The 27,826-nt window shown below is 43.3% G+C and overlaps 1 protein-coding gene across 1 annotated transcript in view; it reads right to left on the reverse strand.

The window, feature by feature from the left end:
• The window catches only part of PALD1 (phosphatase domain containing paladin 1), a 1,254,976-nt gene extending 1,230,275 nt beyond the window's left edge, over positions 1-24,701 (reverse strand). Inside the window, exon 1 of the mRNA XM_069610500.1 lies at positions 24,510-24,701. Coding sequence (XP_069466601.1) covers positions 24,510-24,538 — 29 coding nt within the window. The 5' untranslated portion in view covers positions 24,539-24,701. The remainder of the gene's footprint in view (positions 1-24,509) is intronic.
• Between the last annotated feature and the right edge of the window lie 3,125 nt (positions 24,702-27,826).

Below are 27,826 nucleotides of genomic sequence, written 5' to 3' on the forward strand. Positions count from 1 at the left end.
GGTGTAAACACTTTGCACAAATTGGTGCATGTGGCCCAGTAAAACAAGGGAATCTGAAATGACCCAGGGGAGCTCAAGGGTGTGTGTGTGTGTAGTGTTTATTTCATGGTGCATTTTTAAAACACAAATTCTGGAAATGATTGAATGCAAATCCAGGGGATATATAAGCAGTTATTTAGGGTGCACTCGACGTGAGCTAGTAACCCATCGATTGCAAGGTTGACACATGGAGTGGTTGACCCCTAAAGACGCTACTTTGATTTACAGCTAGGACTCTGAAGGGAATTCGGCTGAAACCCTTCTTAACCATCACCAAATGACGAACTATCCAACAGCCACAGAAACAACAGGGGATTCTAATTGCTGAAACGGAAAATCCTTTCTTTTTTTAATTTTTTTTTTTTATTTGTTTGACTGAAATTCAACCTTTAAAATATTTAGTACAAAGATAACTCATAATATACAATCTGTATTATTCATCATAGCACAATAAAATTACATTTTTCATCAAATAAAAGCATTATTCTTATACCTTTTGAACAGTCATATAACTACAGAATAACCGACAGAAATTTGACTAGAGCAATATATATAGACAGACGCTCAGTGTTGATTAGCAATCCCCAAATTTCATCGTCTGAGTGATAGCAATAAAGCTGTAGCAGATTTTTAAAATAAACTTGTTGATGTACCAACGCTGGACAGCGCACAACTTAATCCTTTCTACAGTGGCCTGAATTGGAAACTTACCTGCACCTTGCTGACATCTGCAGAGGCCCTTCACCGGTCTGGCATCAGTAGATGATAAAGCAATTGGCAATGTCGTAAACGTTTCATTGCAACATTAAAATCACTGTCTGTACAAGCAAAATATCGGCTAGGTGGCAACCCTGTTCCCACGGTAAAACAGCTCAGCCTCTTAAACACACACCACAGATTTACGCATTCAGCCTGCAGGACAAAACGGATGATCATAACTGTTATGGTGCATTAACACCTACTGTTATAGTACCCACAAGCGAGCGGAACAGGCCAGAAAACTACCGGAACAGAAAAGAAACAAACAAAATCGATGTTACCAACCGAGGGCCTGATGCATGGAATTTCTTGCACGGTTCAAAGTGACTTTGCACCGTTGAAAAGTGACTTTGCATTAGCGACACAAAGCCTAATTCATGGAACTGTGCAAAGTGTATTTTTGCAGTACACTTTGCACAGTTCCATGAATCAGGGTTTGTGTCAGTGCAAAGACACTTTGAACCGTGAAAAAAAAATTCCATGAATCCCCTAACCAAGAGTTTAGACTTTCAAGAAGGAGCTTTCTTCTGTGTACTATTTTGCATGTTTTAGTGCAGTGGGTGGTAGACAGCAGAGGTCAAGGTTTGCCATTTCAGTCCATCCGGCTAATTAAAAAGCAAGGCAACTGGGCATGGCAGCGCTTGGGCACCTTTCAGAAAAGCATTTGGGTATAAGCCACACTTGTAAACTTAAATGGTTGCGTGTGTTGCTAGCTCTAAATCGATATAAGCTGATGGGTGTCCTTGCTCTAGGAAACGGGTGGCCTTAAATGACACTGAATATTTTAAGTTGGTATAAGCTGCTGCACTGCTGCCTGCACATAAAGTGCCACGGCCTAGTTAGAAAGATATCAGCTCTTCAGCAGAATCAACATGGGTCAAGCTATTTCAATATAAGTGGAAGGTTTTCATCACTGGGGACCAGGTGGCAGTAAGGGCCATACAGCTGTGCACTAGAACCCCAACCGGCCCATAAAGCTGGGGGTTGCCCAATAGCACTTTAAGATGAGTAGCACCACCAGTGAGATGGAGTGGGATGCAGATTAATACTCTAGCATTGAATCAATAATGACAACTCAATAGTTTGGCAAAGGGAGTCTGTTTATGACAAGTACAAAAAACGGGGAGTTCATGAACATCTGCTGTTGCTTGATCTTCTTTCTCGCTTCACAACTCCAACGAACTTCATAAAAACACATCTTGTATACTAAAAACTCGTCATCACTGGTGTGTAATGCTTAAAATGTTGCATGTAATTCTATTCGTTATAGGAAAGTCATTTTAATATATGTACTATATATGTATATGGTAACGAAGTTAGGGGATTGGATAAACAGTGTCAGGTGGGGCATCTGAGCCCTTCCTTCAAAATGTCTGCCGTAGACGTCACTAAAAGTATGACGTCTCATTGGCTCTAGTAACTATAGGACCCTAGATTACTTGGTTCACTATGATTGGGTTGCCATCGACCCCACTCATACTTTTCCACCAGCCTAGCAGCGTGCAGAACAGCCAACCAGGTGCAGGGAGCTTGTCCACTCCTCCAGTCTCCCTCCAATTATTACAACAATCAATCATCACCTCAGTGGTCATGTGTCAATTATTTCTCTGTATCTTGGCCTCGAGACTGCTTCTTGGTCTGGAAAAGTGAATGTGCCTGGGCATGGCACACTTCCATGCGTAGGTGTGAAAGGATCATTCCTTCTGCTGGCTCGGTCACGTGACTCCGACACCGTGAAAGTCGTCTTATTCTCCTGTAATTCGTGCATTTGATTTAATTGTGTCAGCCATCTGCCTCCTGTGGCTTATCTTGACCTTTCAGAATCAGATAATCTGTTCTTCTCTTCATTAAATGCATCTACTGTTGGCCTGCTTCAGCTGGTACGACCTTGGCTTCTTGGCATGACTTGCCTTCGTCTGAGTTTCTGTCTGTCCTTAATTCTCGATTTTCCTGCTGCAAAGCTCTCCTTGTGAGACCTTAATTAACCTTTGGTCAGTTCCGCTCTTGTGCATAGTGTTAGTATACTTATATACAGTTCTTTTCTTGAGGTAGATATGCATAGGCACTTGCAGCACTCTATTTTACTACTAAGCTTTAGCAAGCCTCCCAATTTTCTTTAGCTTCTTGCGGTTCCTTGCATATGTACACGTGTAAGCTGGCTGAACATTTGCACCACGCTTATGGCATAAGCATCTAACATTTGACATAGTTATTTCGCTTTACACTCAGGATGTCACTTATCCATGGTGATTCGTCTCTTTTCATCATTCATAGGTCCTCATCTCTTTTATATGCGAGTCAGCCCGGGTTCTTGTGATGTCACTATTTGTCTTCTTTTAGGACTTTCTTGGCTTCTTTTGGTATTGCATTTTGACAATCGTCATTCTGTCTCACTTGTCGATATGGTTTTCTCAATGGGTACCTTACTGTCCAAGGTTTCTTAGTTGCAGGTACTTCAATAGGTGCTGTCAGTCTGATAGGTAAGGGCAGAGACCTGCTGCTGCTCTCTGCTGATTTATTTGCTCATCATATGTCACATATTTCGACATGAACGTTCCTGGCACCTCAAAATGGGCGGTGGGGGTGCGAATCGTCTTTGGGACCTCCTCTACACAGTGAAGTGGTGGAATTACTAACAGTCTGGAAATACTTTCTAGAATTGCTGGTGTAAATAAGCAGTTGGGATGGTGAAGGCACTGCACATTAGTTGCCACTGCTCCACTGATGCCCAACTAATAGGGCACTTGTGGTACAAGTGGGAGGGTAAGGGACCAGAGCTGTGCACGCTCTGTACTTCATGTGGATAGGGATGAAAGGATTGCGTGGCATTATTTTGCCAGAGTGCCGATTCTCCCTCCAATATATTAGTAAAAAGATAACAAATAAACATGCACCCAAAAAGATCCTTAACCCCTTAAGTGCCAAGGACGAGTATGCTCGTCCTTTTTGCATAGACTTGCATAATAGCCTGGCACTTAGGTACATGGTCAAGGGCCAGACGTTGCTGTTACATTAGAGTATCCTCTGGTGGATAGTCTTGAAATATGTACTTATCTACCACCCTTAAAACACCTGTATGCCCGCTTAAAGTCTTGTCATTCTGTTCCTCAAAGCTTGCAGAGTAGTTTTGTAGTCCCGGGACCTATTTATCTTTCCCCAGGGGTTGTTGTTGGAAAGCCCCAAGCTTTGTCTTTTCCATTCCTCCAGGAGTTGAGAGAGGCTCTGTTGCCCTTCAGACCAGACTTCTACCTGCAGGGCATAACAGCCCTCGCCTTCCTGTCTCTCCATGTGATCACTGCCCTCCTCCAGCCAGCAGTCCCTCCAACAGCCCCTGCAGGAGTCCGCCCTCCAGCAGCCACTCCTTGCATTCAGGGAGCATCAGCAACAACAGTGGCATCCGTAGTTTGGAGTGTTTGCCACATCAAAAAGAATTCAATAGGCTGCATAACCTTTATTGGAGAACATAACACAAATAGTGTTATGCTGCTGTATCTGAAGCATAGAAGAAAAATCCACTTGTGTATTACAATAACCTGTCATTTGCAATAATTGTATTTTGCAATATGCTTCGTATTAACTAAAATAATGTGCACCGTCAGATAAAAATGAAGCACCATTTATTTAAAGTTCCATTTTATTCTGCCATGCAGGTACTTCACTCTGAAATGAAGCATGCCCAAAGATGTTGCTGGATGTAGCTTGGGGTTAAATTGAGCTGACCTAAAGTTAACCTTCTCCTTCAGTCCCAGCCACATCACAAGACACAGGGTCAGATTCATTGTGCTGAAACCTTTTTTTCACATTAAGCACAGAGCTTCAAATGGATATGTCACATATCAAACCCTAGGTCCCTCATAAAATCCATTTACTGGTATCATGTTCCATGTGAACAAGGAAATGAAAGATTTCCTTGACATGTATTCATATGAGGAAGGAGAAATTGCTGGGAGTGTACCAACAGTGACCTCTGTGGGTCGAAGGAAGCATTTCTTCACTTTCAAAAATGTATACAAAACGAATGCATGGTATTTTAAAGAAAAAAATAATCATACACAACATCTCTGTGAGGGAAGCTTTTTGAAACATGAGACTAAATGCAGATCATAGATATGTGAAAACCCAGATGGTGTTTCTCAACCTAGTCTCCAGGGATCCCTTCCTCAGGTGGACAGGGAAAGGCCTTTGCTTTTAAATCCTGACCCTGGGGGTGGACAAGCGAGTGATGATCACCTGGGTAGGGGGTCCTCAGCAAGTGGGTGAGAAGCACCTAATAGTGAGACATGGTATCCCCCTTTTTCCACAACCCATGTAACCCCTATCCCTGTTTATTTTATGGGAAACTACAACTCCCATAATTCCCCCCCACCATGCCTTGACAAATGTACTGCACCAAGGAAGATTAGGAATGAGGACAGAGGATTACCTCAGCTGACTTGCATTGACCCTGCCCCTGTAATGAGACCTTACAGAGTCAGGCACGTAGTTCTAATCATGTACACCTGCCACTTATTAAGTCTCCCTGTCAAAATATAAGGTGGTGCACACAGACACACTTTGAGCAAGACTGGGTACGAGAAGGAGCAGTTTTTTTCTGAGACTGGTACGAACCAGGCTGTGGGAGTTGGAAGGCCAATGGGCTGATCAGCAAGTGAGTGTATCGAGAGAAATCCAGGCAAGATATCTAATCTTTCTGAAAGCCATAATTGTCCCAAAGGCAAAGCCGAGCGAGCGTAGAAAAGTAACATTTACAGTGCCAGGAAACAGCCTGCGACCTTCGTGGGTGAATGGCTGAGTTGGGGAGGATCAGAGGAGGTGCTGGTAACAGCCTTGAGAAGCAAGGAAAAGATGAAAGACATTCATTTAACACAACCCGTGAATTATCGAGCATAACAAATGTCTGGTTGATGTTAAAGGGAAAGTGACTGTGATTTGAAAGTTTAAGTTTGCGCGTGTACCGATAAAACACGAATGCAGAGAGCAGTTGTTAAAAGAAAAGGATACAGAGTAGCAGAGTGTTCCTGCAAGAGGAAGTAACCCATTTGAAAGTCTCTGTGAAATGTTATGAGCTTTTGAAAAGCTTTTGAAAGATCTTACAAGCAAAGATCAAAGTAAAGAAAGTTAAATAAGAGTACAATGAAATATGTGAAATGTGAAGGACACCAACAAGGGAACAGTAAAACCACACCAAGAGGGCAAAAGTGAAATATAAAGAACTATGGACAAAGCCGTAGAAGGCAAGTGAAAGAATAGAAGAACTCCAAACACCGGTGCTGTAAAAGAAGATTGTGCGTTGATGAATATGGGAAGAAATATGATATGATATGCTATTTCCAAAATGAGCAAACACTTTTAAAAATGTAAAAAATAAAAATGGGATAATTTGGGGTAGGGGAATAATCAGGTGCTGAACTTCATTCTAACTAGTACTCTTACTAATTTAAATGAATCTCATGTCTAAATTCTCCACGTCTTCCAAATTCCAATCTATTTTAAAGGAAGGATTCCAATGTTACCAAAGGAGGCCATGTGGAAGACCCTTCATTGTGTACGAGGACATTTTACATCTTTCTCCCTTTATGTCTCATTTTAAGAACTTGCTTCAGATATTGGACTAAATTATGGCAATTAACCAATTGGACAGCGGGAGGTGTAAGGAGTTTTGCTCCCCACACTGTCCAAACACCTAAGGGAGCACTGCAGCTGACATACCTTGTGCAGCTGGCCACCTGTTGTGAAACCTGAGAAATACCTCTTCGCCCTATTTTGTCCTGTGTGTTATATGGTGTATGGTCTTTTTGCTCCTGCACGGAATTTGCGCTGTGCAGGGGTGGATATGGGGTGTAGTGTCAAGTATATATGTGGAGCCACAAGACTATAAAAAATGCTGAAGTATAGTAGTTGTCCCCTGTGTGAAGGATTTTGCCTGAACAAAATTAACATAAGATTGCCATAGGCAGAGGGAGTGTGGATATTTGTAAGTGGTTTGGTAAATTAATTTCAGCTGCAAATGCTTTATCATTAGTGGCTTTTAGAGATAAATTGAGGACTGTGTCGGTAGTTTGTGGGGTCCAATGCAGCCAGAGGTACTGTGGCTGTGGAAGTACCAGCTGACATGCCTAGTGGCACCAAATTTCCTGAGTCACAAACTATAATTGTGTTGCCTAAAAATGTTATGCCCAATGAGAAAACGAACAGAGAGGGACAAAGCATGCACCAGGGGCAAATCCTAGAGGATGGTGTTGCACTCGTTCATAAACCAGTTAAGGGGATTTGCGTTATCCCCTTCTGATAAATCTCCCATACCTCCTTCAGGATGTGCCCTCATCTTGATGGCAGAGGAATACAGGTGATTATCAAAGGTGGATTTTACGTTAAATTGTAACCCTATAATTTAATGGTAAAGGCTGGTTGCAGACATTTAATCATAAAATAATTAGTAGCACCTAGGTAATCTAAGTCTACAATTATTTATTGTTTTGATGCGCTGTTACCAACAGTGCACAGGAGCATTTTACAACTTTGTAATGCTTGTGACTACACTGGCTTCCAGTTTTTCCAATGTAAAATGCTTTCAAGAACATATGCCCACAATGCATGTCACCACTGCGAATGTAAATCACTTTCATGAAGCTGCACCCAAATTATGCCACCATTTCCAGTGTATATTATTTTCATGCTGATACTTCCTCAATATGTGCCTGCATTTCCAATCTCTTTCATGAAGCTACACCCAGCATATACACACAAATTGTCCCTGTAGAAGACTTTCAGGATGCTGTTACCACAAAATATGGCAGCATTGCTACTGTAAATTCTTTTTATAAAACTGCATCCAAAATACATGCTAGCATTGCCAGTGTAGATTATTTTCATGAAGCCAGGCCCACAAGCTATGCCTGAATCGCCACTGTAAACCACTTTCAGGAATAGGCACCCCAACATCTATATACAAATTGTCCCTGTATAAGACTTTAAGAATGCTATACCCTTAATATATGCCAGCATTGCCATAACAAATCACTTTCATGAAGCTGTACTAACAAATGCAAGCATCAAACACGCAAGTCTTCCTTAATAGGTGTAGACTCCAGATACAGAAAAATGGGGCCTGCACTGCCACATTTCGGTTTAATCTGGTCACAAAATCTGAAAGGTCTGATATTTCTCCGACCAGCCTTGATCACTCGAGACGATTACTGCATTGTCATTGGCACAAATAAACATCATGTTTATTTCTATGAAGTCATACTGCAGAGAATGAATCTGCTGCTTGGCAAATCAATGCACCAGTGATAATATGTAGTTTATGCTTGCTTCATTATGCCTGTCTGGCCAGAAAGAGACAGGGACAGAGTCCCTGAGGGTGATAATGCAAAGGGGATCAGGAATGCAGGGGATTGTGTGGTGTATGGATGTGCATGCAAGATGAAAGAGCTAGATGAAAAGCAAGGGATGTGGGTGAGAGGCCGGGAGATGAATGGGGATAACAGAGTTAAGATGGTCATGGAAGGGGGTGGAGGACCACCATGGTTATGTGGATCCAAATTAGGTAAGAGGCAGAGGAGGTACAGATATGACAGGAGAAAAGTTAAAGGGAAGGAATTATTGTCTCAAAAAATGTGTCTTCGCCATAATTTAGTAAAGTGAGTGAAACATGATTAAAATTCAAATTTCTTTGTTCCATTGCTGACGGTGTAGCCACCAACATAAAACATATTTCTGCCTTTTTTTGGCAACATCAATGCCAACATGCTACATATCATTCTGAAGCTGCTCATGCAGTCATGATTTTTTTGTTTGTGCTTTACCTTCTGAGGCTTGCATTCCAGGGTTTGAAGTGGGAAAGTAAAAACTACAGAACCCAGAAAGCAAAGAAAAAAAAAAGATTGAAAGTGCATCTCTAAAATGACATGAGGGCACATTGGCTTATCTGCTTAAAGCTTTCACGACCAGGAAGCATTAACTAAGCACCCCACAGTTGAAAAAAAGATTATCGGGGCCAGGATGCTTTGGTTTGAATAAGAAAGTTGTAGAGGGGTGGCCACTGCTCATGTGATGCAAAAACCCCAATAATCAAGACACGACCTTGGTCTATCTGCGCAGCATACATACTGTGAACCACTTTAAATGTCGCAACCGAGCGCATTCCAGTCTTGTCACTTTCATTGAGTTCTGGCCACAATGTATGCCAATCACTTGAAGATGTTGCACACACAATATCGGCTGGAATGACCATTGTAAGTAACTTCCATGGTACACCCATGCCCGTCTTCTCGTTTCCAACCACCAACCACATGCACGCATTGCTCGCTCATGCACACACCCCAGACACATGCACACACTCACTCCGGCAAAAACGCGCGCGCACAAATTCAAAAATTACTTTCAAACATGCATGCATACATAGAGACACTTTAAGTATTTAAAAAATAAAAAAAAAATACCTTGACACACTGCTGCACTTCTGCTTCGGGTTTCTCTTGGTCTGTGTGAGGCACAGGCAGCACCCTAGAACAGCTCAGGCGCCAGCACAGGTATCAGCTTGGTTGCTAACAAACCTAAGGAAGTCCCAACTGCCTTTGAAGCTCATACCTGCGAACTTCTTTGTCAAAAGCAAGTGCTGGGCAGCCCACATGAAGGCGAATGAGCAGGCCAGGCAAGGAAGAGGGAGCAAAAGTGAGCAATGCCCCCTCCCCTCGAGTAGAATTCAAGTCACTCAGTTGCTTCAGTGAATACAGGCATCGGCTAGGCCCAACTATGTTAACCGAGCGAGAGAGAGAAATGTTGGAGCCGAGGAACATGTGGCGAATAGAGGTACCCAGGAAGTCAAGGGCAAGACCCTGCAATTCTCGAGATGCCCACCATCATATAGATAGATTAACTCTATCTAAGGGCTTCACCTGCATCTTTCTTGTTGAAATTATTTATTTTGGATATATATTATAGCCATAAAACATACATGTATAAATCATAAAACAATGTTAAAACATTACAGCAGAATCACATCTTTGGGTTAAAAGCACACCTCAATTAGTCTCATAGAAGCAGGTAGGACAAAGCTTAATTGGCTTCCTGTAAAACAAAGGATCACATTTAAGGGTACAGTTATGGTCTGCAAATGCCTAGCTGGTAGTGCTCCCAACTATCTTGCCAACAAAATAATGAAGGCACCTCTTAAAAGAGACCTCCGCTCGAATGGCATGCAAGACCTACACCAACCTCGACAAATTCTTAAAAGAGTTGGCGGCACTAATTTTGCCTTCTGGGCACTTATGATCTGGAAATCTCTGCCCCATATGGTCAAGAATAGTGTGTCTCTTACTGTGTTTAGGAAACAACTCAAGACCCATCTGTTTGATGAGGGGGAAAACTAGTCAGACACTTACTCTCTCTGAGCCCCAAATTTCAGTTAGTGGTATCAACTTGCTGTTATCTGTTGTTCGTCTCTGTGAGCACTCTGAGGGCCATGGTGTTAGATCTCTCTGCCCTTCCAGTCTGTTAGCTGGGAAAGAAAGCACGGCGTCGCCAGTTGCACACCGGCACTTCTGCGATCAAAGCCTTCAGCGCAAAACAAAGGTGTATCCAAGCAGTCGAATACTTTACTTACCCCGGATGCAGCGCGGTGCCTGGAAGGTAGCCTGGCAACGCTGGCGTCCTCTACACTACAGGAGCACTCGCCCTGCTGTGACGGTATCACGCAAACCAAGTCGCGTGATACCGTCTTCATAAGCTCCTCCCTGTACACTCACCGGCGCTTCTGAACTTTCTTCGGTGGTGTTTCGGATTCGGATTTCCTGTTTCCTGATTCATTGATTCCTGTTTCCTGATCTCAGTTATCTGGTCCTCCCTGTTTTGACTTTGGACTGCTTCGGTTGCTCTTTGGAATTTGCCTTTGATCTGGTTGCCTTCCCCCTCTTGACCGCGGACCGTCCCCGTTTTGCCTTGGATCCTGATTTGGCCTGCACTGCCCGCTCCCTGCTCGACATTGGATATTGCCTTGGATACTGAATTGGTCTGCACTGCCCGCTCCCTGCACGACATTGGAATGATATTGGACTTTGCCTTGGATTGCTTCCACGCTGCTACCTTGCTCTGAAAAGATTTTGTTTCGTCTTGGTTTTTTCGAACTTTGAACGTCGAACTTCCTTGCTTTCGTCCCTCACAAGTACACGGACTAGAGACTTCCACAGGTGTACGTTGTGGGTTGTTTGCTTGTCTTCTGCCTCGCAACTAAGGATTTGCCACAAACTTCTTCTGCCCCTCCGAAACCCTTGTTAGCACTGGACAGGAGTCCAACACGGTAAGACAGTGAATGTTATTAGGGACTCCTAGTTATTCTGTTGATGCTTGTTGATAAGTGACTCATTGCCATATTCTTTGCTTAGACTGCAGGTGCCTGAATTACCAGCCGGTTAAACCTTTCTTACCTGAATTAGCAGGTTAGTGGTATTCCGTGTATGCTGTTTTGTATTGGCTTACTTGTCTATGCAAAGTCTGATACTTGCCTTGTTTTCAGCTGGTGGTGTGTCCTCCTGTATACCGTGTCTACACTTCTACGGCGCCTGGGTCATCGGTCTCCTGTCTTTCCAGTAATAGACCATTCTGGTTGTTATTTCTAATAGCCAGACAGGTACATTATTTGGAAGTCTTCGTCATCTACACGACGAGGCAAGTCGCTCCATTTCAAGTGCTTCCTTGGTCTGACACATGGGCGATTTTGCACTATACAAAAACAATAATTAATAGATAGATAGATAGATAGATAGATAGATAGATAGATAGATAGATAGATAGATAGATTAGTCCAAGTGTAACTCTTCTTTTGAGAGCAAAATGGACAAGACATGCAAATGGCTGATAATAGCAGTAGGAAGCCAGGACGTCACTGGCTATAGCCTGAGCACTTCATAAAATTTTAGAGGAGATGTTTGTGCAGGTCATTGTATATAGGACAGAGGATCACTAAATGTGTTTCAGCAGCACCACAAAAACAGACATCTCCTGGTTACTGCTTTAACATGTACAGCGTTAAACGTGTCATAGGTCAATAATGACCTGTGATATGCATTGATGACGAAGTTAAGGTATGGGGCCATCCCATCAGAAGGAGAAGGCGGGAGATGAGATTGAACCATGGACCGATTAAGACTATGATCTTCTCTGTTATTGGCCCAATGTGCTAGCAACAATGATTTTAATGCAGAGATTGGAACTGTGTCTCTGAGGATTATTAAAATAGGAGCCTAGGTTCAGAGATTTAAGAGTAGATTTGAAATACGCTAGCCACTCAATTCCACAATAGCTGTCAAGGGTAAAAATATACTTTGGTAGAGATATAGTCAGAGAATCAACATCTTTATTGACAAAGTATCTCACAGTATTATGGCTACCAGTTCTTGTGTGAACACCTTGTTGAAATGGCTAGTATGGCTGCATTTTGTGCAGAGAAAGGGGTTGCAGCACATGGGGGTCAACCAGCTTCCACTCCCGTTACAATGATGCCGCTGTGAAAAAGGCACCAAGTTCCTTTTTTAATTTATTTGTATATTGGTTTGTTCAAACCCTTATACAAAGCAAGACATTTAATATAATTATACATATAGTACATAATGCATGTACAATATTAATGGTTAAAAACCCAATATATGTGTTAAATTCTATAAAAATGTTACATTCTCAAGTTTAGTATTGAATTGCTACACAATCAATAATGAATGAGCAGTAAACGTTCAAATTGACAAACCTATGACCAGACGTTCAGCATATCATACTACCTTACAAAGTTACCAAATCTAACCTACATACAAATGTCACTACCATAATTGTTAAGTTCATTTTTGTTTCCGCAAAACAAAGCCTTACGCAAACGTCATGCCGGTTTAACCATTCAGGACCGTTGACAAATCTTGAGAACGTTGCTTGCCTCTGATGTTGGAGCGCAGTGCACTTTTTCACTATGTGATGCGGGGACTCTATTCCCACAAAATCTAGAGGTATTATGAGGTATAGGACAGGAATTTATGATGGAAGTTATTTCCCTTGTTAATATGAGGTTGAGTCTAAATCTGAGGAATACGTTCCTGTAATGTGCATCCAGGAACATCTCCAAATAACTAGGAACATGTCTGTATTTCTTGGTCTCTAAACCAATATCTTTAAAGAATGTATATACATTTTTGAATCACAGATAATGCACCAATCACACTGGTACAATTTCACTCTAGCTGCGTTTGGGTTTAAAGCCAAATCATTGTGATCCAAATTCAGCTTGATCAATAGTCCTTGGCACTTTTTCTTAAAAGGCTCTAGTATTTCTGACTTAGGTTTATCCATCTGTAAGAAGATATTGTAAAATAACGATTTTGCAGTTGATGCAATAATGTTCCCATAGAAGAGTAATATTCTACAAAGATAGTGTGCATGCAAAGAAACTAGGCCCAGCCCATATTGTAAAATTATAACGCGTACACAGTTGGGCAACAAAAGTGCCTTGCACTGTTCTGACTTTTTAATGGGCCACCCTGAAAATAGGGATTTAATTCCCTCCCCAATCAAAAGAGCCACAGATAATATACCAAAGATGTGATTCAATCCAGTCTTGTCTCTGACTCATATAGAGCCACATAAATCTCTCCCCCTGTTCTGCAGATAAGCCAAGAACCAGACCGGTATATAGAAAGAATATATATTTATCATAGAATAGAAACATTAATATTGATCATGCTACCTCACTCTGTGGCTCAAATGCTTTTCTTTCTTTCAATGACATTTGTGATGTCATCTTTGATGTCCTGGGTGTTAGTGTTAGCAGTGCACAGTGGTGCGGGCAGTTATGGTTGCTTAGCCTACCATAACTGTCGAATTTCAGGGGTTTTTCGATTGTACTTTGAACCATAATGTCACGTTTATAACGTTTTTTTAGTGATTTTCACTGGTTTTTAGTAGTGCAACTTAACCATAACGTCCCTCAAACAAAGTTTTTTCTAGTGATATATATACACTTTTTTTTTTTTTTTTTTTACACAATTTGAAACACTAGTCAGTTCATGATAATACAGATCACCAACTCTTTTTAACCACACAACATGTACAGTCAAAATGCTTTGTCAGAGGTTCACTTAATAGAATGTAACACCTTGAAACATAACAAGATCATAAGCTAGACACTCGACTTTATAAAGTTTCATTGAAATAATATGCAACACTTTTACTAAAGGGAAAAACAATTTCACACATGCAGCGCACTGTCTTTTTAATCTCCCTGAACACTTGGAAATGCTAGCAGTTTGTTTTAATATAATCACATATAAAAAGAATTTGGGCTGGTGCTGCGCTCTTAGTAACGCTGGCAGTCCAATAGCACAAGAAACGTTTTAGAACACACATTTTTTATTTATATTTGAAACCCTTTCTCTTTGATCACTATGCAAGGCAAAATCCCCCTTCTCTCAGGAGCCATTTCCTTTCCATCCGTAAAAGGTATGTTTTTTAAATCAGTGACTCCACTCTGTTTCTTTGGTAAACATTTTTATGTCCAGCACACAAACACAATTATTTAGTTCATCATTTGGGACCCCTCTGCCTTAATACAGGGTTCAGGGGAATCTGAAAGCAGAAGGGAATTTCGTTTTTATGCACCCATCATTTTAGGGAGTTTTGGTGTTGGCAAAAAGAATCGAAATACCCAATTACTTTATAGGCAAACGTTTAATTTATTCACACTGGAAGCAATGTTGTTGATTTTGAATGTCAGCAAAATGATTGTGTAATTTGGGTATATGGGAATTAATTAAGTTATTGTTTAATAAAATGTCTAAGAGTTTACTGCCAGTCCCCCAGGCCCCCCCACGCACTGATTAAGGGAAAGTTATGAACTCAAGCTGATCCCCAAAAGATTACATTTGGTTGGACAAGGTAAAACTTACATAGTCATCCCTGGGTTTACACATTAGAAAGGGCAGCCAGGTCATCTTTCAGGTACAAGACAGGAATCTGTTCAAACATCCAAGATCAGTCATGGATATTCACCAGTCTCCCTTCTATCCTGCCTCCTTTGGTCAAAGATCTCAAGCCTATGTCCCTTTTTGGTGGTTAGCAGTTCCAACCAGATAATTTCAGTCAATCCTTCTCATTAATTTCTCAGGCAGTTATCCCCGAGTTCCCTTATACGTCCCTTTATGAATCTTTTATCCCCCCCAAAATGTCTAAATTATCATATGCCAGTTTATTGGTCATCAATTTTGATTGGAGAATTATTTCCCATCCCCTTCAAGGGTATAGCCTCTTTTCTGTGATTGGCCTCCTCAGTTCACCAAGGTTAAACTGGGATTGGATCAGTCCACCCAGTTGCATTTACTTTTGAACACATTTCATTTTTTTTCACTTAACAAATCACTCCATGGCAGCTATTGCAAATGGATAGTCAAGCATAATAATATTTAGATGGCTAAAACGGTCTGCCCATGACGGTTGTGATGAAACGTGTCTCATCTCAGTACGATGTTGCATGTGCAAATATGTTTTTTTGATGATTTATTCAAAAATGATAACAGTTATCAATATGAAATGTTCTAACCACATATCTAATTTATAGAGCTATCGCTTCCCTGAATCTCTGCTTTTTAACAATTTCTGTGGATCCCAAAATACAATTAAGGTTGTAACTCTTGTTCTCAAGGTCGAATTCCTATGAGAGTTAAATCAACAGGTAGGCTGTTCATCAACTTGTTAATGATACTTGAACCATTACTGAGTGACTTATGGATCCTGAGAAAATCAACAACATATGATTCTGAAAGTAAATCTATGACAAAGGGATTTCAGCATAGTTTAACTTCAATTGAACATTACGTTTAATTTCTTCAAACTGAACAATTGTGATCTAGCCATCAGCTTCCAGTGTTTCATCTGCCGGCCATAGAGCCTATCAACATTCTTGAACAGTCAAAGGCCGGGCTTAATGGATACTGAAGAGATCTTATAAGTCTGACCAGATGGGTCTCCAGCATCATGTGACATTCTTGATTGCCGGCCATCCCCCCAGTCAGCCCAGAGAAGGACTACACAATATCTTGAATTTTGGGGATTTTACAAAGTACAGCCCATTAAGGGCTGCCATTATTTACTGAGATGTCATGACTCCAGCCCCATAAAAGCCTCAGCCCAGCATAAGTTGGCTCTTGAAAAGAGATTTTCAGATAACAAGGAAAGGCAGAGCTCGCCCTTTAGCTCTGTTGGGGAAGTGAATAGAAACTGATGTTTTCAAATGTTGCTTTTACATTATAAATAAGGCCTTCTGGTTATGTTTAACATAATTGTGTCTTGACATTAATGTTCATTTTGCCATCATAATATGTTCACATTACTCTGTCAATGGAAATTTTAACTCCATATGTGCATTTTTTAGGCTGCAAAATGCACTCACTTCCATTATAGCAATTGCTATGTTTGCAAATGACCACTTTGGGCATCAGTCACCTTAAATGAAAATAGGCCTATAGTTTTTAAGCTTTGACAATTGCATGCAAGGCCCACTTAGTAAGTGTATTTCCCTTTCTTTGAAAACAGCATTCTGATATGTGGCAGATGGGAGCAAAACACTGACATTTTGTCTGTCAGCTCACGACGAGTGTTCCATGTTCTGCACTCTTTAGGGCTCTGTCAGCCAAATGCATTTTCCTTTGTCTTGGGCAAAAAATACCCAACAGTGCCATATTTTTCCTACTAGCATCCAAAATATAATAGAGTCTGCTAAAGTACATATTTATTTTGAGTCCATACATAACTGCAGGCATCACTTTCGCGAGATAGTAATTAATCAAACGTGGTATGGGCAATCTGCCATATTTTCTACCAATATATTTCATTTAGGATCCAAATTGATCTGCTGTGCTATTGAATCTTTGGATCAGTGCTGACTTGCATGCTTTAGTAGTCAAGTGGATGCCTCGATATTTTATGTCCCGTGCAACATTTAGCTTTTTTTGTCTTCCAATTTCCCAAAAAAAACCCTGGCTTTTATTTGATTCTGTAAAACTCATGACTTTGTTGTTTTTTTAGAATGAATTGCTAGATTATTGTCAATGGAACATAACTGGAATTTACCAATAACACATTGTAAGCCTAGTTGAGTGTGACCTATAAGGATCACATCATCATCATCATAGGTAAAACAGAAGATTTTACACCCTACCAACTGCGAAGAAACAAAGGCTACCTCGTCCAAATCTGAGAAATACAGGTGGAACAGGCATGGTGCTTGCACACAGTCTTGTTGGAGCCCCTTTGAGGTTGGAATTTCCCTTGATAGAGTTCCCTGCAAATTCATTCTGACTCTAAGAGGAGTGCCTTTATGCAGATATATCAGAATGTTTAACAATGTATCTGTTAATTGCTGCTTCCTTAATCGAGAATGGTTGGTCACATTGAAACCCTTCGATGTGTCAATAGAGGTGAGATACTGGGGAACAGAGACTTTCCCACCCGCTTTTTCTGAAAAGGTGTCAACAAGGAAATCATTCAGTGAGGTACTGACACCTTTTCTGAATCCTGTTTAGAATTTAGACAATCTGCCTGTCAATCTTGCCCACTCTTCAATATCTCATAGAAGGATGAGAAAACCTTACGCTTAGCATCTAGTAGCGTGCTCTGGCGATAATTTGCTGGGTTTGGCTTGATCTCCCTTTTTTTAAATCCGTACGATATTTTCCAGGTGTTAGGTGCGGCCTTAGATAATGTTGTTAAACAGCTATTGTAAAATGGATGCCCATAATTCCAGGTTTCCCTTGAGGACCCTGCTGCTCAGTCCATTTGGGCCTGGGATGTGAGAATTCAATGTTTTCTTTAATACTTCCAGAATATCTTCATAATTTAGGTTAATGCCCCAGCTGCCTTCCTCAATGATAATTTGGTTTTCCCACTTTGGTGCTTTATACAGTGCAGCTAAATAACTTGCCCAATATTTCTCAGATTTGGGATTATATTTGATTTCCCAATGTTTCTGAAGCTCATCGTGTATATATGACCAGATGCTGGAGGAATCATTGCTGAATATAGTTTCCAGCATGCGTTCAACGTCTCTTTGTGAAAGCATAAATTGATGACTCTTTAGCCAATTTTTGTATTTCTGATGTAATAGTCTTATTGTCTCAGCTTTTTCCTTCTGAGTAATATTAATCTGTTTGGTTGACTTAATGACCCGTCGCAATTTTCTTGTTCTTTTTTAGACTTCGTATGCATGCGGGCGTGTATTTGACTTTTACAAAGTTCACGGGTAGATAAAAGTGGTAAGAGTGTATTGCACATCTCTATTTTTTGTACTCCTTGATGTAATGTTGAAATATTGACCTATCCAGCTATTAAAAGGTGGTGGCTATTTTTGGTCTCCATATTATAGGTTGTTAATGTGATTAATAGCTAGATCTGCAAATAATAGTAGATTGAAGTGATGCCACTCCTGGATTCATTGCAGCAATTAGTATATGATGGTCACTAAAACTAATTTCCTTAAGAAGGACATTTTTCTTAAATTCTAAATAATGAATCCATCATAAACATACAGGGCATGATTTACAAAAGCATTTTACAACGGCACAATCCCACTACAAAACACTTTGTAAATCAGGCCCATAATCTATCCATAAATGATTAGAATTGCTATGCCGAGTAAATTTACTCGGTATGCCTCCCCTCACATTCCCATGTGTCACTTGGAGTCCTCAGTGCTTTCACCAAGTATGTAATTGGATAAAATGAGGCATGAAGAGTTAAAATCCCTGCTATCAATATATCCCCCTCTGACATCTCACACGTGCACCTTCAAGAATTGTCGTCATCTCTTGGAGTATCGTGTCTATCCAGAAATGTAAGGGGTTCCCGTACAGATTAAGTAATAATAAATGTTGTTTGTGGAAACCATCAGCTATTTCGACCTTTGCTGCCAGAAGGCCTCTAAATGTATACATTATTTTTTATGAACGTAAGGAATACATTGTTCTTTATGGCCACTAACAAGCCTGCTGACGGCTGGCCTGCTTTATTGCAGGTAGACATGTGCAGCATCAAGTAATAGCCGTCCCACACTATTGGGGACTTTGAACATATGGTTTGAATAAATCAACTTGTGTGAGTACTGAGCTCAGCACTCCATTTCCCATTACATAGTAGTTTAGTAGAACCCCTCACATTCTAATACAGAAATTACATTTTATCCTGCACATTAAACACGGTTCCTTCCTCCTATCCTTAATGGCTTTTTCTTTGGATAGGATCACCAGCAACCAGGAGAAGTCCTTCTCAGTTTATACAGGGTGAATTTCGAGATCTGTAAATTTGAATAAGAGAGTTGAGCGGGAATCACCAGAACAGGATATTTTTAGGCCAGTTCCATGTTTGAGATTGCACACTGCATTGCTGCATCTGTGGGCCACTAATTTTCACTAAGTTATTGCAGAGGACCAAGTAATACCCCATTAATCTCAGGGCATTCTCTCCAAAAACATTGTGTTGACAGCCACGGCGAGTACTCCAATGGCAACTATGTCCGTTTGAGTCTAAACAAAGAAGTTTACTATTTCTATGTCGCTTGTAGATATAAGTTTTAAATGAGCCATTTCATTAAACAGTGCCAGAATGTCTGAGCAATTCAAAACTATAGGATTATCATTTTGCAACATGAATTTCAGTATTAGATAAAGAGAACAGTTAGAATCAACATCTGCAGAACTTCTAATCCTTTGTAAATTCTCTTCAGAGGTCAGGACATTACTGTAGCTTTGTAGTCCAATCAGTCAACTTTAAATACCCTAAAGCCCCGCAAACCCCCACTTGACGCCATATGCCCCCCCCCCCCCAATCCCTCAGCCCCCCCACGGATCTGTGTAGGATTCAGAAGCCAACAATAGATGTTAATGCTCGAATAATTGCACAAAACGTGCTTTTACCTCTCGATTATTCCCCGCACTGATTGAGACTCTTAACACAAACACCACTTACACACCATCATGGCCACTACTACAAAAACACAAATTGTGGAATATGCATCGGTCAAGATGTGTACTGCAAGTGGATCCCGTCTAGTACAGCTCCTGGAGCCAGCTGAAAGCTGGACTCCCACTCTACCCACAAAACACGTTGCCCCAACTGTGTGATCTCGCTGCAAATATCGGGAGTCCGTGGATACAGGTTAATTACTAAAGGCGAGTGCGTTTGTTCTGAATTCCCATAGGAAATCATTTAGGCTCCGCCCACTCCCGCAGTGAAGGCCAAGCAACAATATTGACATGTATTAGTTGGATGCGGATTTAACGGAACGTGCAATTGCACGTCGGTTCTTTCATAAACTATGCAAATATGCCGCTGGCCTGGATTCCGCGTGACATGCACTGTCACCCAAGAAGGCCCCTTCACGCTGTAGTAAACCCTATACATAAACAAATACTAGAAAGCGTTAACCCTTGAAACATAGCTTCCCCATTCAACGACACAAGTGCTCGAACGGACAGAGCAGCACCAACAGTCGTGCCTTGTGTTGTCATGCGGAGATGATGGATTTAGCAGTACGACTAGGTCCGACAACAGCGCCAGGACTGCTTACTGTGCCTTGTGTGCTAATACAGAGTGGCGCACCGAGAGACCACATCATCAAGCCAGCTCCCTGAGGTGAACATCAACAGGAGGCTGAAAACATGCCAGCTACGCAGGCACAAATAAACATCCGAGGCTGGCGGTGGCGCAGAGCGTTCCAATGAGCGAGGGTTGAGGCAACTATGCTGGAGAGGGTGAGTGAGGGGTGGGGGAGAGAGGGAGCGGTGAGAGAGAAGGAAAGAAGGAGAGAGAAAGAGAGAGAACGAGAAGAAAAGTGCGGGGAGAGAGAGAAGGAAAGTGGGGAGCGAGGGAAAGTGAGAGAGACAAAGGGAAAGAGGGGTGAAGGAGAAGGAAAAAGGGCAAGAGGGGACAAAAGTAAAGTGTGAGAGAGAAGATGAAAAAGGACGAAAAAAGGGCAGAGGGGTGTGATAGAGAAGGAAAGAGGGGGTGAGAGAGAAGGAGAGAGAGAGAGAGAGAGTGAAGGAAAGAGGGGAGAGAGAGAAGGAAAGAGGGGAGAGAAGGAAAGAGGGGAGAGAGAGAGAAGGAAAGAGGGGAGAGAGAGAAGGAAAGAGGGGAGAGAGAGAGAAGGAAAGAGGGGAGAGAGAGAGAGAGAAGGAAAGAGGGGAGAGAGAGAGAGAGAAGGAAAGAGGGGAGAGAGAGAAGGAAAGAGGGGAGCGAGGGAAAGTGAGAGAGACAAAGGGAAAGAGGGGTGAGGGAGAAGGAAAAAGGGCAAGAGGGGACAAAAGTAAAGTGTGTGAGAGAAAATGAAAGGGGATGAAAAGGGACGAAAAAAGGGCAGAGGGTTGTGAGAGAGAAGGAAAGAGGGGGTGAGAGAGAGAAGGAAAGAAGGGGAGAGAGAGAGAAGGAAAGAGGTGAGAGAGAGAGAAGGAAAGAGGGGAGAGAGAGAGAAGGAAAGAGGGGAGAGAGTGAAGGAAAAAAGGGAGAGAGAGTGTGAAGGAGAGAGAGAGAGAGAGAGAGAGAGAGAGAGAGAAGGAAAGAAGGGAGAGGGAGAAGGAAAGGGGGGAGAAAGAAAGAGTGGGGAGAGAGAGTGAAGGAAAGAGGGGAGAGAGAGAGTGAGAGAACGCGTGAAGACAGTGGTGCCAGAGACCAGAGTGAGGATGCTGAAATAATTATATAAACCAGCAGTCAAAAGGTTCCAGACGAGTGAGTCTGGGTTACACGCTGTTTCATGTGTCCTTTGGGAGGGGGCGGGGTAGATTTGCACAAAGATACACATGTCGTATGTCCTAATATGTTTATTGCACAAACACAAGTAATTTCAAAACCCATATTCGGGTGAGGGGGGGGGGGTTAAAGTTGAACCTCGGTATAATTTGGCGTAATATTTGGCACAATTCATGGAATGACATTGCTCTCGTGAATAATGGATTTCGACCAAGTGGAAAACTAGAATATCAACACGGTCAAGTAGACCGATTGTTTTGAAAGCACGACCGTCATCTCAAATAAACAAGACATGTCATTAGCTCTCCATGCACACCAAACTGCTCCATTCCGACGCATTTTTAGCTGGACATTGCAGGGAACATCACTGAACCATGTTAATCAACTATTAATCAGCGCCTCTGGTTCACAGAAAAAGTAAAGACATCTTTAAGAACAAACATTCCCATTGTTATCTGCTATAGAGCACAGTTAAAAAAAAGCCCATTATTTCTGCAGAAAAAAAAATCATTGTCAAATCTGTAGTTTAGAAAGAAGAATAAATCTTCGGGCTAACCCAACCCACAGAATATCAAATTACACATTGTGTGCTATAGACTCCCCAATGGAAAGAACAGTGTTCAGCTTCCAGCCATCACCGCACCGTTTGGAAAAACATCGATTTCACGCTTCACCAAATCAAACAACGTACTACAAAACAACGAACTGTAATCTCGTGTGCATGGCAACTAAATGACGATTCAATAATTGCAAATGTATACACTGGTGTGTTATTTATTGGCAACACAGCAACCTGAATGGGCAGACTCATTTTTGTCACCTTACCCAAACGCCTCTCAAATGCATTTTGGGGCATATAAAGCATGCTTGTCAATTTGCAACACCCCGAGATTTGCAACTGAGTGAGAGGTCGTATTAAAGTTAAGGGCCGGTCTCTGGAGGAGCGCCATTACATCAGGCCACCATACCTACACCAAACGATATCAAACTTGGAAACTGCGCATGAAACGTAGTTCCCGGGAAACAACCTGTAGCATGTTTATCAAGCTGAAGAGGCCGAGTGTGGAGGAATGCTGGGTGACCCTGAAAGTGAGCTCTCTCCTCCCCGGCAATGGACACATGTCCCTGGTATTGTGGGGTGGTGAGCACTGATGTCCGTCCGTTCGGCGTGAAGCGATTTTCCATAAACAACCTTGAAATCGTGTCGCAGCCAAGCCAGAATGTTCTCGTTTGCGGTGATGAGCAGTCGCTGCCTTCAGCTGTGCTGACGTCACCGAACGGACGGGCAGCCTGTCAAATGAACAAGCTGGGCCCAGGCGGGCGCTTCTTCAGTCAGACGAGGAAACATCCGCGCGCGCAAGGGGCATGAGGCCCATGGGGGGTATTTACCTCAGAAGGGAAATGAAAGGCCCCTACGTTCCGGATAAAGGGGGGGCTAGTATGCAGTCGTCCCTCAGTGCCACACCGTGGGAGGCCCCTTCCGCACCCCCCACCCCCAACGCCCTGAAGGTAAACACGCAAAGATGTTTTAAAAAAGATACTTCTATTGGATACATGGCACGTGCCACTTTAGATAAACACCCCCTGCAGTCGCCTTCTAAATGTAAGTCTGAGGATGGAAAGACTAGATTTTCAATGAGCTTTTTCCCAAGCGAGGCACACTGATGAAAGGCATGTCCAGTGATGTACTCTGCGCCACTATAAACATGTTAAACCACTCATGTGTGCCATAACAGACATAGATTTCAAGTGGCCCGTACCTAGTGTGAGTCGCTCATATGGTTCTGGTTTTAGCTTTGCACTCTGGGACTTGTAGTCCAACATCTGTCATTGGAAAGTTACAACACAAATACCAGAATGCCCCAAGCAGAGGCAGCTCGGACTCTAACGCCTCACTCACGAAGGGTCTGGGGCTGCTGTCACTCTTGCCCAGAGGACATTTGCCTGGAATTCCGGCCCGGAGACAGTGCTCTTAAGGATGGAATCCGCGGACGTGTCAGGGGGTATTCTCGTGCACTGTGGCAACGTGAGGTGACCGTGACTTGGGTCCTCCTGCGTGGGCTGCCTCCACACTGATAAAGCCACTTGCCTTTTGTGCGTTGCCATCACGTGCGTGCAGAGCAATAACAGCGGCTGGGGGAGCCACTTAGACATGACATTGTGGGGGGTAACTAACCTCTTTAGATTCAGGGTCCGCGAATCGGGCAGAAGGCTCCACCAGCTGAGATCCGAAACCTTTCACCCTGGCATCGGGGGCCGGGGAACAGCTGACAGACAACGGTGCTCTCTCATATGCATCTAGTGCACGCTCGGGGGCAGAAATGAAAACAATGGGGCAGCCAGCCCCTGGCGCACCCACAAGGCGAGCACCCCAGCACCAGCTCCGCAGGGGGTGCTGCGGCCAAGGGGAGGAGGAGGGGGTGGGGGGGTTCGCAGCGACGAAGCGAAGGAAGTCAAGTCGCACCCACTTGTTTTAAGGAGACTGCGCGAGGACGCGCTATTCCTCCTGGGCAGGCTATATTCCAAACCGGGCAATTTAACATTTTAAAAAGCTTAATTTTAAAATGCCCCATGTCGGGTTTAATGTCAAAAACGTGTGGGATCGTTCCATGGAAAAGTGTACAGTATGGAGTTTAAAAAGTCAAACACCTCAGCGCTTCAAACCCCACTTCCCTTCAAAACAGTGGCATACTTCATGGTCCAGCTGCCAGACTGCCATCCCATCCCGAACTTGCGAAGGGGGAGGGTCCGAGTGCGCTGAGGGGCCGTGCGATGCGCAGTGGCGAGGGGAGGGCACCGGAGCGCTACACCAACTAACTTCAAGCTCGCCCCACCTAATGGATGTGCATGGGGTCCGATCTAGCATTCCAGCCCCCCAAGAGAAGGGGGGTCCCGGTCCCCTTCCCTGCCCGCAGACCCAAGGCTGCCTTCCCGCTACTCACCGGGGCTGCGGCGGCTGCGGTTGCTGCATGGCTCGGGGGTCCCCGGGGAAGACTGGTTGTACCGTCCGGTGGCTCCCGCTTTGCCTCCCGAGCCCGCGATGTCCGAGGTCCGAAGCCCTGGTATCCCGCAGGAGCTCAGCTTCCCCTTCTCCGTGCAGCAGCAGCTTGTCTGCATCCAAGAGCTGGGCGAGTTTACTGAGCATGCGCAGGTCTGCCCAGTCCACAGGCACGTGCGGGGAGCAGAGCGAAACTGATGGGCGCGAGGATGCGCCTTGTGCCGCAAACTCTGCAGGAACCCAGAGCTGAGGGAATGCCGGGGATACAGATGGATATGCAGTCAGGGTGCTGCAAATACCGAGGCAAACTACAGAGGGAGACTTGGAGGGGGCGGTGCTGCCCAAACGCTGCGCAGCACCAGAGAAGAACCACCGGGCACGATGGTCTCCCTAGAACCGCAACAGGGAAAGCTAACGGGCGTGATGTGGCTGGTGCCCAAAAACTGCCGAGAGCACGGGAACCGCTTAATTGAAAAGATGTGCAGTGTACCCGGCTCAAACCATACGAAATGGCAGGGGCAGCGTTCATCTGAAACACTGCACTAAAGCAGAGCCGTCCCACTAGGGATTGGTGTGCAGACAGTGTTGCTAAACCCTCGCAGAACAAAACAAACCGGGAAGAGAGGAGGCCTGCGAGTTCTACAGGCTGCCACAGAGGAGCTGAACTAATGGGGTTCCAAGTGCCTCCTAATATTTCTGAAAGCAATAGCAGAGCACATATGCTAGCACAGTTTCAGGGTGATCGAAAGAGCCCACGGTCTTCCACGTTGGCGCAATAGATGCAAAGTTCCTGCTGACATTTTCCAAAATCTGTCACTGGTGACCATGAATTATTAAATAAAGGCGTAACCATCAACGTAGACGTCCTTTATTTATTTTTTTAACACACATTCATTCTCAAATTACATGGGAAGAGATTATACCAGATCCCTTACATCTGGCGGTTCCGTGGAGCGCATGGAGGGCTTTCACTATAAGAGCTAAACACCATCAAAGTTATGGTGGGTTTAAAACATGTGTGAAAAGAAACCCTTCTAACAAAAATGTGAGAGGAGAAAAGCTTTTTTCAGCTAACAAGCACACATCACAGCACACCCAGTAGCCATCTCTTGAGGTTCACCTGCAGTTCTCATCCACTGAGCAATGCATTGTGAGTATGCAAATTAGTTAAAAAGTACACCTTTTTCTCCATATGAGGAAAGCGTCGGTCTTCTAGGGCAGAGGGATTTTATGTATGGATTGTTCAACTCATGACCGACAGCTCTCAAGAATGTATAAAAACACATACGCGTATCACCCTTAGGGCCGGATTCATGGAATGATCTGTGCGGAAAATAGGACTTTGCGTGCAAAATCCCATTTGTCGATTCATGGAATTGACTGCACGGGACTTACTTGTACTTTGCATGGACTTCCGCAGGCTCGGCACGTCCCTGCGAAAGGCCGAGTGCCTTGCTCGAGATTCCACACAAAGCGTGGGCGTGGCTTGCACAAAGGAGAGGGTAGGGACCGAACGTGGAAAATTAGGAAGAACAATGGAAAAGGTCAGCATTGCAAGGGATGGCCCACAGGCACGCCATCGCACGCCTAATATTGTGTGGAACAATACATATTCATGGCTCGCACTGCACAACCTCTCGGCAGGGAAATGACCACGCAAAGCCCTCATACTATCTGCCACTCGAAGGCAGGCATACAGGCACTAGCGCATACAATTCACAGCACAGAGGAAAGATCTGGTGTCGGGACTTAGGGGTGCATTTATGCACCTGGGGTTCCGATCTAACTTAGAAGTGCGCATACGCAGTGTTGCGGGGTGCAGGAGCAGTTTACGGGGGTTCGCACATAGAGTTTTACTCGAGTTATGATAAATCATACGCATGTTGTCAGGTTGACAGTAACAGTTACGGGGGACCTTGAGCAGGGTCCTTGGGATGCAGGTCTGCTTGCGGGGGGACACCACACACTGTTTAAAGGGTGCATGTTGTGGGATGTATTTACCCATGCATCCGAGCCCTACCTCAAAACTGTGCAGTACTGACATGAAAACATCATGATGGCCAGAGCTTCCCAGAAAATGCACAGGGAAATGCAGGAAGAATAGGCTGCCACCCATTTTTGCCGATGTTATGGGCACAGAAGGACACTGCCTAAAACCACCATTGGACTACCCGCACAGTAGTCTGAAACCATTGGGAATGGCAATGCTGATTGCCAAATGCAACCTAGAATTGTTGGGAATTCATTTTCTTAAATCCCAAAAATGGGTGCAGTACCAGTACTCACCACTATCCAAAAGCCGGCAATTTAAAACAACACCAGATTTTACTTTTTTTGTGTAAAAATGAATGAACCCAAAGCAGGCCAAAGAAAGACTTACTGAGAGGTGGATACAACGTAAAGTGATATTCTGAAGTGACTTGAAGGTTTATAACAAGACTGGCTTCGCTGTGGATTTCAGCAGTTTAAGTAAATTGGGACTGAAAGACACTACAAATCTAAATGTTTAAAAGAAATGAGTGACCTACTTTGAGTGTCACATAGGTTGCAATTGTTTAAATGTCATAGTTTAAACTTAGAATCAGCATCATAGCTGCATATGTAAAAAAATGTCTTGACTTAGACTGGGGAACAAAAAGTGACATTTTATCTGAAACTGGCTTAAAGAGATTCCAATTCTGCCTGGCAACTACCCCCATCAGGAGTGAAACTTGAGTCACAGCTGTGTTCCCAGGCCAACCTTCCTTTTGCTGCCCACACTAAGGATATGCCATCTATCTGATAATTGAATTACCTGTGCTCTGCAGGAGAGTGAACAAAGCCCTCTTCACTCAGGCAAAGGTTTTTATTACCGCAGTCGTAAAATGTAGCTTCCTCTTGGCAGGAGCTGGGAGGGGCACTGCCTGTGAGAGCAAGCTGGCTTGGCAGAACTGGATTAACCAGTATTTCTACCTTGTGCTGAGAGAAAACCACACCCCTTTGGAGCCAGAACATAACTCTAAAAAGATGAATAACTCATAGAGCGGACATGTGAAAATTTTATAAATGATACCATAATTCTTGTGATTTTTCTGCCCACATTTTAAGAGGTTTTTCGACCCGGTGGTATGTACAGGGGGGTGTCAGCGGAAAAGTGGGGATAACTCTAAATGTATGCATGTTAAAAATCTGAAACTTCATCAGTTAATGTCCCTACTCCCTGCACACATGTATGTAAAGTTGGGTCAATGTCAGAAATTGCAAAATCAGTTAAAAAGTGAA

This window comes from Ambystoma mexicanum, chromosome 8 (assembly GCF_040938575.1).
Source record: "Ambystoma mexicanum isolate Mex_15411 chromosome 8, UKY_AmexF1_1, whole genome shotgun sequence".
NCBI lineage: Eukaryota > Metazoa > Chordata > Amphibia > Caudata > Ambystomatidae > Ambystoma > Ambystoma mexicanum.